The sequence below is a fragment of the Falco rusticolus genome, chromosome 11 (assembly GCF_015220075.1).
Source record: "Falco rusticolus isolate bFalRus1 chromosome 11, bFalRus1.pri, whole genome shotgun sequence".
Classification (NCBI taxonomy): Eukaryota; Metazoa; Chordata; class Aves; order Falconiformes; family Falconidae; genus Falco; species Falco rusticolus.
In genome coordinates, this window is record NC_051197.1 from 21,819,103 (window position 1) to 21,831,982 (window position 12,880).

General features: G+C 37.6%; 1 protein-coding gene across 1 annotated transcript in view; it reads left to right on the forward strand.

Moving 5' to 3' along the window:
• Window positions 1–12,880, forward strand: part of SLC30A7 (solute carrier family 30 member 7) — a 37,069-nt gene that overhangs the window by 18,118 nt on the left and 6,071 nt on the right. Inside the window, exons 9-10 of the mRNA XM_037404927.1 lie at window positions 10,130–10,220; window positions 11,198–11,347. Of these exons, the coding sequence (XP_037260824.1) occupies window positions 10,130–10,220; window positions 11,198–11,347 (241 nt within the window). The remainder of the gene's footprint in view (window positions 1–10,129; window positions 10,221–11,197; window positions 11,348–12,880) is intronic.

Here is a 12,880-nt window from a genome sequence, read left to right on the forward strand (position 1 = left end):
GATTAGAAAATGCCATGTGAATGAGAATTTTTTTTTCTTCCATTCATGTAGAGGTTGGAAGGAGACTACCTTCCATAACGGAGCTTTCATAATAAATTATAGGTCTTCTAGCACAGTTAGAAGAAATGCCAGAGGTCCATGTTCTATGCTGAAAATGCTGCAGAAGTTCACTGATGTAACTTATGACCTGATACCTCAGCCTGTAACATTATTTTGTTGGTCCGTGATGCTATAAATGATCTGTAGAATCATTACGTTGAGTGCAGTCAGCTGCATCATAGTCAGTAGAAGCAAGCCTGCATTTCTTGCAGACTGACACATCTTGGCCCAGCAGGAGAGCAAACACTAATTGTAGGGTTTGGGGGGGGTTAATGTTGTTGGGCTTTTTTTAAGCCATCTAGCAGACTTAACTACTGATGGCTTTGGTTGAAATGCACTTAAACAAGATGACTTGCAGTTTCAGGTGGATATTCTTTGAGAGCTTGAGTCCCCTTTTGTGTTGTTTGACTTCAGTAATCTTCATTTACACTTCTGGACATAGAAACCATTGGTTATTCTGCCTTGTTCTTCACTGTGCTGTGTGTGCGCTCTTCTAGAATTAACGCAAAAAGGTTTTTCAGATTTTCCCAAAAGATGATCTTTTGTAACAGTAATATGGGGAGCCAACTAATGATTGCTAGGATATATAATAGTTTTGTCCTTAATATTTTCAAGTCACCTATATCTAACCTAGAGAAAAGATTATACTGAAATTTTGTGAAATTTAAAATTTGAGGTGAAATATATTGTTTCCGAAAAGACTTTAAACTGATAGTGGCAAGAGCTGTGTCTAGGGGTTTGTTTTTTTTTTAATTGTCTGTTTGCTGATGGGTGCCCGTGGTTTTGAGGTGGGGAGGAAGGGAATGTTAAGTATCTGGTGCAGGGATTCCTGGCCACTTCCGTGGGCCTGTTTGCAACCTTGATAAATAACTTGGGGGGAAGCAGACTTGGCTTTAGATGAAATAATTGTCTGCTCTTTCAGAGGAACATTTGTCAATTGTACTTGTGTGGAGCAGCCCACTTGTGTCTCTCTTACTAATTAAACCAACTCCGGTAAGGTGGAGTGGGATAAGAGTACAAGTGGACCCATGCATGTGTGTTTAGAAATCAGGATCTGTTCTTTGCGGCTGTAATAAAGCAGACATAGATTTGAGTCAGAGATGTAGAAGTCAGTCTGATAAAGTTGTCCAAAGGTTTTAAAGCTTTCCGGGGGCTTTCCCCTAGTTGGGACTGTAAGGCTCTGCTTCTTTCAAGTAGGGTTGTGTTAAAGCCCCAAGGTGCTGTCTCTTCTTAGAAGAGTACTTTAGCTGATTGGTTTAAATCTAAATAGTAGTATATTTTCTTGCTGATCTTCCAAAGCTCTTTTGCATGACTCCACATTTAAGTATATGAAATTGCCCATTTCCATTTTAATTAGCTGCTTAGACCTCTGGTTCTATATTAAATGTGTTAGTTATTAACGAATACAGGCAATACTCTTCTTACTGCTGTTAATGTTAACCAGCAGCTCTTAGTGAAAGCAAAACCTTGAGCAGGGATCTCCTTTTATGTATTTCAGTACTCTGAAACTTTAAAATAAAGCAGCTGAAATGTCAAAATCTGTATAGAAATGCTTTTGCTTTTGGCTGTCAACTTGTTACTTGGGAGAGAGACTTCTTTCCTAGGAGAATGTCTTTTTATCTTTAGCTCTTGTGCTGGCCTTCTGTCACTTGTTCTCAAATGCTGGATTACTGTATTGCATTAAGACTTGCCTATAGTCTGTTATGAGGAAATTGTAACTTTTAAATAATGATCAATGAAGCAGTTGTGAAGACTGCAGATGGCAACGTGGGTATAAATCTAAAGTCATGGTGGGAGAGTGGTCCAGACTCGAATCTTTTGTTAATTTTTAGATAATGAGGGTACACTATTCTGAATGTTACAGTCTAGAAACCGTGCTGGTTGTATAGAAAAAAAAAGTATACATTGAGCAAACTATTTTCATAAAGTTGAAAATTCCCAATGAAATACAGACTGGTAAATGAATTTTTACTCATGTTGGTTGGTGGCTTTCTCCTCTGAGGGAAGGATCCTCAGACTACTCTAGCTTACAGTATCTCTTTGGGTGTGTGTTTAGTCTAAGTTGTGAGTAGGCTTTCCAGCTGGAGCGAGCTTGCATAGAGGTGAATTAGGACAGAATTGTAGATACAGATTAAAGGCAGGAGCCTTCTATAGGATAAACAGTAAGCAGTATAATAAGGTACCTCGAAAGAAGTCTTCGGATTGCTAACTTTAAAAAGTTTTCTTAATCAGCTCAACAATCTGGGTCACTATCACTATAAGGATTTAGGAAATACTGTGTTCTTGCAGTATGATGGGTGTTACTGGAAGTATGTATTCAGAAACATGTTTGAATTATTTTCAGCAAAACTAGGTTTATTTTACAGTGCTGAACTTCAGGTATATGTATTTAAAAGAGGAATTCTTGTGGTAATAGGTGCAGGAGGAGCTAAGATAATGGTGCGACAGTAGTTAGCTATGTAGGTTTGAGACTAGTGAAAATCCATTCTGTCTTTTTAACAAATTACATTGCCATGGTTTTTACCTGATGAGAGATTGTCAAGGGAAGATCTAAGTAATGCGTTAATGTGGGGCCATTTTATTACCAACTTGCAGCTTTTTTTCTTTTCTGTGAAGATACTAATGATGCAATTAGTGCAAAGTAATCTGGAAAAGTAGTTAGATGAAAATTAATAGTAAAAAATGTTGAATTTGCTATCCATTACTGGATGTGGGATAGTATTTATGAAATCACATGGTATTTTGCCCTTACCTTCTTGGAGTAAGTAAATGAGCATAATGGACTAACAAAACTAGCACCAAGAACTTTCAAGTTCTTAACTCCAGCTTTTTCATTATCTGAGTATGTATTGAAATTTTCTTGAATTTGAAAGGGATTCTCTCACTGAATTTTTTCTCAAATTTTACAAAGATAAATACTTTGCAATTCAATTTCATAATGTTCCTGAAAATTATAATTAAACATAATTCAATTTAAAAATATATACCTATAAATCTGCATTAGTATGTTACACTTTGCATGTCCAAGCAAATACTTAATCAAAATGTGGATATCATAGTGCACTTACATTTTTAGTGTACTTTAAGGTCATTAAGTAGATGTTACAATTTATTTATGCCATTGTGGTAAACTGTTTTTTTTTAAAGTCATACATGACCTGTGTTCGTACAGGTCATTAGATTTTAAATAAAAAAATACATACATTTTAGGAATGTGTATAAAACATTTTGTGTGGTCCAGTTGTATCAGGGAAAGGTATAAACTGTATGGACTTTGTTTTAACTTGCTTAGACTGTAAAAGTGGTATTTTTGATTCTTCATTACAGGTAATGGTTGAGATAAAAAGCTGAATGAGGTGACGATGATAAGATCCTTTTAGAGGTTCATGAGACTCTTTGAGGAGCATTTTAATAGCTTGCCTTTTTTTAGCATGGAAATTTTCAAAAACATTTACATGAAAAATGAAAGACAAACTAAAATTAAGAAATCATTGTGCCATCTATGAATTTAGTGTTTAATACTTGGTGCCTTTTTAGTTTTTTGAGGGTTTAATGGAGTTTATTTTTGTGCTTTTTTTCTGAATAAAATGTGCATATGCCACTTAACCTGGTAGTGATTTGGCTTCAGTCGTGTCCTCCAATTTACTGCTTAATGGTCTGAGTTTAACTTGCAGAGTGTGCAGGGCATGGGTAGGGGTTAGGTGTGATCCAGGGCTCTTTTTTTTGTAATTCTTTTTTTTAAATCTGTGTTGTTTCTGGAAACTTACATATCCAAAGAGGGAATAAAGGCAGAACAGAAATCCTTATTCCCTTCCATGGAACTATGTCTAATAAGCCAGTAGAACATCGAAGCAGTTGCATGCGAGTGCAGAGGGGAATGATTGCTTTTAATCCACGATTGCTTGTGTCTAGATGAAATAACTGTTCATTCGTTTTATGTTGAGTGTTTGCTTGCTTCAGTGTTGGGCAGCTCTCTGATTTACTCTAGTCTTGCCTGCTCCTATTAATGGGTCTTCTGTGTTCAGTTTTCTGAAATTACAGCAACACTTGCCAGAAGAAATCACAAAAATATCTGTATAGGATGACTAAAGAACTTATCATTGCAATAGAAAGCTGTGCAATCTCTAATTTGTAGCCTGTTTTGTCTTGTGCAGATGCACGAAGGGTTGAGCAATGCTGCTTCAGAGAAGTCAAGCGATGCTTTTATTTCAAATGGTTGAGCCCTACTGTAGACAACATCTCTAATTAGTGCAAATTGTCAGCTACAGACACAGTTGCTCTGTGTTGCTCCCGTGATCCTTCACTAAGGCTGCTTTAAGGTGACATTCACTGTCTAACTCACCGTGAGCTAGGGCAGAACATTCTGGCTGCACAGTGAAAATCGAGCGTGGGATTCTTCTGAGGTTGTATTCACTGACAAATAAATACGCTTCCAAGCTTAGTGGAAGCAGAAGACCAGGTAGTTCTTATTAGAGTATAGAGAGGTAAGATCAGTCACTGCCCTTTAGTAGACTGACTGACTGTCTACATCCCAGTAAAAGCCTGTCTTCAGTACGCTTATATAGAAATATCATTAATACCTATTAAATCTCCTGCTTTAAAATACATCTTTTTGGAGGAAGAAAAATGGCTCACATATTACTGTTCTGATAGAGAGAGGCAAAGGCATGAAGTCGGATGCTTTCCACTTTGCAAATTTTGTTATGCTTTTACTTGCTGTGCAGAGTTGTGTTTCCTCCATTTATGTATTTACCTATTGAGTCTTGACAAGCAAAGGGCTTGGTAGCCTGTGGTTTCTCAGAGGTCTGTATCCTGTAATCTTTTAAAATCTCTGCATCGTAAATCTATAGACAATTCTAAAGGGTGAAGCTGGTGTGGATGAGGAGTTGGAGCTCCTGAGTGTTCCTGGATGCTACCACTAACATCTGATGAATCTTCCTTTGATTACTTTCTGTACTCTGTCATGCAAGTACCCATTTAATTAAATGCATAAATGGGACATGCTTAAAAGAGATGAGTCTGTCTTACTGGCATTTTGTTTGAAGTCTTTTTTTCTAAAAAAAAACTTGGCTATTTTATAGTTGCTCAGGTTGACACTCTTCAAGTTTTTTCCAAGGTGTTTTCCTCCTAAGTTAATGTGCCTGAATCAATAAACAATTTCTCAAGTCTCTAAAGTGGTTGTAACGTTTAAAATTAAATTGTTTTTTAGCCTTAGAATTCTAAGCTTTCTTCTGAAATGTTGAAGCAATTTCAGTATTTCAATCAGCTATGTGAAATTAGTCATCAAGCAAAAGCCACAACTCTAGTATAAAGCAAGAAGTTTGTCCGAAACTACTTAGACCCACATATTTCTAGAAAGGCACTGTAGACTAAATATGATACTAGATGGATAGAGCATGGAGACTGCCTATTAAGTGCTCAAAGAAATGAGACAATTCAGTCATTTAGTGAAGTTGTTTTCGTGGATTACATAATTTTTACATACAGTCTAGAGCTGATTGAACATGATATAATATGAAAGAACTTTGAGGGAGGATGGAACATTTAGGGTATATGCCTATGGTGTTTGGGGCATGATGGTATAACAAAAAAAAAAGCTTTTTTAAATGAAGTGCTGCATTCGCTAAGATTCAGAAGGAATGTCTGTAGCAAAACTCCCCCAAACTAGCATGCTGCTTGTTGGTGTTGTTTTGAGCCATCATTGCTACATAGCATGCACTGCCTTTATTTACAGGGTAACAGTACCTGCCAGCCTTGCTTGAGAATCATAGTGGTACATTATTACTAGGACACACAATGTAAAATTGGAAAAGTAAATGTTAAACCTGTGTTCCTTGTCTTGAGCAAAGCTTGCAGTCTGATTAAAATTGCCATTGCCTAATAGAAAAATTTTATTACGGTTCTGAAATAGCTTGACAGTCTTGACACTGCAAATGTGGATGGTGGGTGGGGAAAAAAAAAAAAAAAAGATTTTGAAATCTGGCTGTAGATTTTCAGCTATGGTCTTTGAAGAACTATAGCTGGTCATGAGTCTTGGCAATGTTTGTTTACCTTCCACAAAATCTGTCACAAGTATCCTCTCTTTTCTATGGTGCTGAAAGCAGTAAATAAATTTTCTGCTCTTCTCTGCCTTACAATACTTTTAAGGGTTCTTTACCCCAGAGTTGCTTTCAGCCTTACTGGCCAAGATGACTGTGCCAGCCAGTCTTGTTACCTATGCCAGCAAGAGCAGTGGCATAAACAGGATGGGACTGGAATGGGTATGAGTATTATCTGAATGTGATGCAAGTTGATTAAGAATGTGATTGTTTCACTCTTCATTGTTGATCAAGCCGTGTGTAGTAGTAGTAGTAGTGGCAGGCTAGATTTATCAGATTCCTGTCAATAGCTGTTATCTGTTTGAGCAGCTTTCACTTCCTCTGTAACAGTGTATGTGCAAGCATGATGTGCTGCTAACTCATTTTGCACACTTTAGCTGCTTTTGCTATTGTGGCTTTTGTAGAGGATATGTTTGTGTCCCAAGTCTTGCTGTGGGTTAGCACTGCTTTCAAATTCCATTGTCTTGTAAAGGAGTGTGATATTTTAGATTCAAGGCTTAGTAATCAGAGAGCATTGGAAGATTGCGTCTGCCTTAGCAGCAAAGCTTATATGCTTATGCATGAAAAAACTTTTTGCTTGGTGACAAGTCAGTATTATTTATTTTCCTCAATAATCTTTTTGTAAATAAAAAAAGGGGGGGAAGTACTAGTGCAGTAGTTGTTGCAGAGACAACCACGTGTATTTTGCACTAATGACTAATCCGAAAAAAAGGAAAGCTTGGTCAAATTCTCTAACCACGTTCTCAGCCTGCTTGGTATTGTCATCTGTCCTAGTGTTTTCTTCAGTCACATGAGATGGAACTAGTATTTCTAGTGCCTCCTGGTGATTAACTAATACTGTTTTTCAGTTAGTGCTAATACTGTTTTTTAGTTAGTGCTTGAGAAAAGACCATACTTTGTGGAGTTTTGGGTTTTAATTAAGGGTTTTGTACTTCAGTAGTATGCATGAAACAATGGAAAACATAAGACTTCAGAAAACTGGGTTCTATAGCTTGTTATGTTAGTTTGGCTTGCAATAAAAGACTACTTTGTAGTCTTTTGACTTGTATGGTAGCATCCCTTTGGATGCAGAGATGCGTGCATGTGTTTCTGTGCGCTAACAGCATTTGTGAGGATATATCACATCGCTGCAGCTGTCTTTGGCCTTTTCAGCTTTGCAAAAGATGTATTTGTAGCTGAACGCTGTGTCTGCGTTAGAGGAGGGAGGTGTTACCTGGGGTACGCTTCAACTTTCGCCTACAGTACCAAGCCACATCCTGATTTGCCTCTGTTCTTTGGACTTGTAAGTTGTTGCTGTTCCAATTAAACACGACAGCTTTAGCTTTTTTGTGAAGTCTGGATAAAAGTGTAACTTGTGCAGCATTATTGCCAAAAACTTGCACGGGAGGTTTCTCTCTTAAGGCTTTAGTGTGGATCCATTACAGAAACATGAATAGGCAAAATGTTGCTAGCAGAAAGACTATCTTTTAAGCTGCACCACCTATGCTAGGAGTGGAGTGTCTACTCCCATTCACGTTTTTGTGCATTAGTTGATTTTGAGCTAATGGTTCCTAGAGCTGCTTAAAACTGCACCCTGTTGCCTGACAAGGAGAGGCAGTCTTCGGTGCTTGTATACGCCCTGCTAATTGCATGGACTTAACCCTGGAAGATCGGGTTTTAGGCAACAAGGTTTTCAGAATGAAGCAGGTAGTAATTCTAAATGCATCTTCAGGCGAAGAGCTCTCTGTCGGGGTTTTAACTTCCTCTTTTCAATGTGTATCTTGTTCCAGAATGAATCAATCAGTTTCACTGACCAAATCCTTTTTTGAAATGGGTTAATATGCCCAGCCTGCTAGTCTTAAATATCCGTAGGCTGTCTCTCCAAATCTCCTACTTGCCAATTCATTTCTATTCCATCAGGTAATGTACATCAGTTTTATCAACTAATGTAAATAAGTTGTGCAAATCAGAAATATTTTTGTTAGGTTTCTTTCACGGAATTTTTTCGTTCCTAGTGGTATGTTTCAATGAAAAGGCAAGCCCCTACATTCTCCATTCTTTTATTTCTTGCCCTGGGAAAAAATATGTAGCCTGTGCATTTGTGGTTTTTGAAGCCTCTGGATGCATATGTTTGAGGGGCCTTGTTAAATTTATGGGGATGGAGTCAGTGTTAAAAAAATCTTGTATTCAGTTTGCATCCTGAGCTTGTGTTTTGGTCTTTCAAGGTTTTTATTAAGAAGCAAACCCGCATTTTAAATAGTAAGTTAAACTGAAATCAATTCAGCAATGGAGTATTTTGGCACCTCCAGCTCCCTTTGATGTAATGCTTGTGACATGGACATTATTTAGTGAGATGGGTCCATTGATAAGAGAACCTTTTTCCCTAAACTTCTGTAATCCACTGTCTGTAGAATGTGACACTCCAATTAAGCTCCCTTTAGAGAGATTGACAGTTATTGCATTGCTAAGTGTTTAATTGTGTCAGTGACGGTCCAGTTTAGGCCACTCCTGCCTGCCCCTAATTGCTTCTTCCTTTATCTGAACTGATTCCTTGGGCGCAACTGTGTGAGGCCACGTGATGGAGTGCATCAGGCAGTGAGTTTGCCTGGAATAACTAGTGTGCCTGCAGGAAGACTTAGGGTATTTCTTTCTCTGGGGCTCATTAGACAAGAGTCATGCACCCTCTAACTCCTTCCCACCGCTGGTAAAGGATTAGCCAAGGAGTGAGCTGAGCAGTCGATCAGCCAGCGCTACTTCCATGTGCAAATGGAATCATCATGCAAAGGAACGGTGAGGTCATGCTGCTCACCATCTGCAAATATACAACGGGTCTGCACAGTGTATTCTACATCACTTCATGGGATTTTAAACAAAGCTTCTGTGGTTTCCTTTAACAGACAGCCCAATTAATATCTTAAAAATGTTTTCTGGATGCTTTTTATCTCATCACTCAATGTATTCCAGCTGTGACGCCAGTGCTGAACACTGAAGTTCAGCCTACAATTTCCGAAGTATATCATCACTTTTGGTCTAGAGTGTTAGGTGACCTATGTGGTCTTGAAATGAGATTGCTAGTTAAGTTTTAGTATTAGGCTATAGATATTTGTCATCCTCTTGAAAATTTTAGGATGCTGTACTGAGCCAGACATGATGCACTACTCGTAAACAAAAAAAAAAACACCATACTGAATACTTAAGAATATAAATTTTTAGTGGTTGTTTCAGGGTATGGGCTTACTGGTCTCCTGGTTTTATTTAAAAAAAAAAAGGGAGGGGGGGAAGTAATAATAAGAAAAAAGAGTGTCATCTTAGCTTGCTGATGAAACAGGACCATTTGGCCAGGAGGGAACCTCTAATTGTTTCCAAATGTTTAATCCTTGAGCTTGGATGAGACCCTACACTTAGTTCACTTCAAGAATATGCTAAGTTGTCTGTTTCTGAGAAAACATCTTTGTTATAGCTGGACTGGTCCATACTAATTTTGTTTTATCATTTCCCCATTATTATCTTAGTTCATAAGAAAAATATGCCTTAAGCCAGACACAAAAGCAAAAACCATTTCAGTTGCATATATTTCTATGGTTGGTTGTGAGTGATTGCTGTTGAAGTAGGTTTTGGTTTTGAGCTGTACTTATCAGCTGCTTTGTCACATAACTTTTAAGACACCAAGAGATTTAAACTCAAATCCTATGATTAAACCGTTGATCTTTTGTGATTATCCACCAGTTGTCTCTGCGGAAAATCTAGGGGAGCGCGATCTGACCTTTAGTAAGACAGCGCAGCAATTTTGTCAGTCCTTTTATTTTCTGTACCAGGTTTTTATGGCAACTTTCTCAGCTTCTGGAAAAGTAACAAAAGAAAAATTCTTCAAGAGCATAAAGGAATGTTGTGTTGCTCTTTGTTCTGCATGTTTTGAAAATGTAACGGTAGCTACCTTCCTTTTTTCTTTCCAGTATCGTTCCCCTTTTAAAAGAATCCATTGGAATTTTGATGCAGCGAACTCCTCCTTCCCTGGAAAACGCCCTGCCGCAGTGCTACCAGAGGGTGAGCTCTTAGGCCGTTTTTGCCTCGGATCAGGCTGCTGACTGAATAAGCCTCAACTGTGTGTTTGAGGATATTTTGTCATGTTTTTCCAGTAATGCCTGTGAAAGATTCCTTAGACTGTACAAATGGAGGTACCAGTTTGATTCTTACTTTCTGAAGTCCTAAACTGCATGTCGCTTCAACTCAGTTTGTGTTCTAAAATGTGCTGTGTTGGTTTAGAAAAACAGATCCTGAAACTCTCCAAGTACTTTGTGCTGATACAAAGTGTGTAATATTTTCCTGGTTTGTTCAGATTTTTGTTTCCCTCAAAATCTAGTTCTTAGTAAAGTGAAGTGGAGTACCACTGGATATGTATTTGTAAGAATACGTCGGTTACTCTGGATTTGACCTCTGCTGGTACTCCTGTTTAACTTACCTATTGCTGTGTCACGACCTGAACATTGAAGCGCCTTTGCCAAGTACAAAGCCCACGTAGGAGTGTCGCCTTTCCTCGGGAAGTTGCAGGACTGTAATCGTCACATGGAGGGTTTGCTACAATTGGACAGAGGAAAAGGAAGGGTTTTGACAGCAGAAACTGAAGCCCTCACAAAATATTCACAGAAAAATATTAATATGTTTATGTTAATAGTTAGAATCTCTCACAAAATATTTTATGGGAAAATTCCTGCATTTGCAAAAATTGGATGCCTTCTCAAATTCAATAACTGTACTTTTCTCTCTTGGACACCACTGTTTCAGAAATGGTTTCAGTGAAATATATGTAGGCTGGAAACGCAGCAAGGTACAAAATCTTGACACATACATGCAAGCTGTATGTTTTCACCTTCCTTACAATTACTGAGATAAGTTCAAGTCAAATATCACAAATTGCACAGTGAATAGAAGTAAAGAATGCATCAGCTTTTATATTTTCTGTAAAAAGACATAATACAGACATTTTCTGAAATATATTTTTTAAAATTTTCCTATATTTTTAGGTGCAGCAGTTGCAAGGAGTTTACAGTTTACATGATCCACATTTCTGGACCCTCTGTACTGATGTTTACATTGGAACGTTGAAATTATTAGTAGCTCCTGATGCTGATGGAAGATGGATTCTAAGCCAGACTCACAATATTTTTACTCAGGTATGTCTCATCAGTGGCAATTGCATCTCAAAGTGTAAATTGTGTGTCACGTGATGTGACATTGTGATTCTTATAAAGAAAGATTAAATGTTTCTGGTTTTCATATCGGTGTGGTTTGAAAAGCTTCTCTGCTCCAGCTGTATAGAGCAATTTCAAAATTCTCAGTAGGGTAGGTGGAATTCCTGTACCTCTCTGTATTGGGTTTTGATGCCATTTGATGGAGATAACAGCTGTATTTGTCTGAGGTGTATCAAATTAAGTTGAAACCCTATGTTGACCTATAAGGAACCAAGAAAACAGATGGGGGCTTCCCTCAGGGTAGGGCTTCTGACCACAGACTGGACCTGCTTACGTTTTTCACTGTGCTGAGGCTATGTTTGTCATCCATTTCTGTCTTCCTAAGGTTCCAATGTCTTTGCATATTTTGTTGTCTTTTAGTAACATCCGTGCTATGGTGATCACTAGTTAAAATGTAACCATCAGTTGTCATGTTGTATAGGACGAGTGTGTTCCTATTTATTTCTCTACAGGTTTGTGGGGTTTTTTATATAGATAGCGATGTATTTGATAGCACTTTTAGCTGATATGAATTCTTGTGAACAACAGAAACTTTATTAGAAGTTGATAGTTCTTGCAAATTCCAGAAATATTTTTCTGTTGCTTGCTTATACTTTCAACCATGAAACACAACATTCAGTTTGGCTGCCTATTCCAGTATAGCTACTGGATGTGTATAGTTTACAGATAGAACCCAGAGTCTATTAATATAAAACAGAAGATTCTTCTCCAGCAAGAGAACTTTGTGAAGAATAAAGCTGGAAACTTACTCTCATATACCATCCAGAGCCAAACATCCTGGTTTTATTCTTTATATTGGGGGACTGTATTTGAAGAAACTATCATGTTTTTTTATAATGTCCTTTCTCTGCTTTTCAGTAACTGAGAGTTTTGTAGCTGAAAAGGAGACAAATATTCTTGTTTATAACCAGTGTTTTAGCTAAAATATTATCAGCCAAAGGTTAATATTTTGGAGATATGTAAATTACTTCTCTAAGTCAGTTGGACAGTGAATAAAGTGGGCTTCTGATCAGGTATATTTGATGCTGTAAATAAAACCTGCTTCTATCAGCAGTTTAATTCAAGTGCTCGCATCAGTGTTCTTTTTCAGAGCTTTCGACAGTGGGGAAAGTCCTTGTGTGCTCACATGCGCGTTCTTTCCCTTGTCCTAAATGTTGTATTCGTCTACTGCATTGGCAGCTTAGTGAGTCGTTCATGCATCTGATAAGAACCTTCTTTTATTAACTGTTTTGTAACATTTATTAAAAATTCCAGACTGGATTATTGTTTTGTTAAATGAATCTTGGATACTCAAAGTACTCAGTTGTGGGGAACTCAATAAAAATGAACCCACATACTTGTTTTTATGTTAGAAACTTAGGGAAGGAGGATTTGTTGTTACAAATACTCTAAAATCAAACTTTATGAATAAATCTTGGTCCTTTTTGAGATGTTCCATCACATACAGCTTTAGAT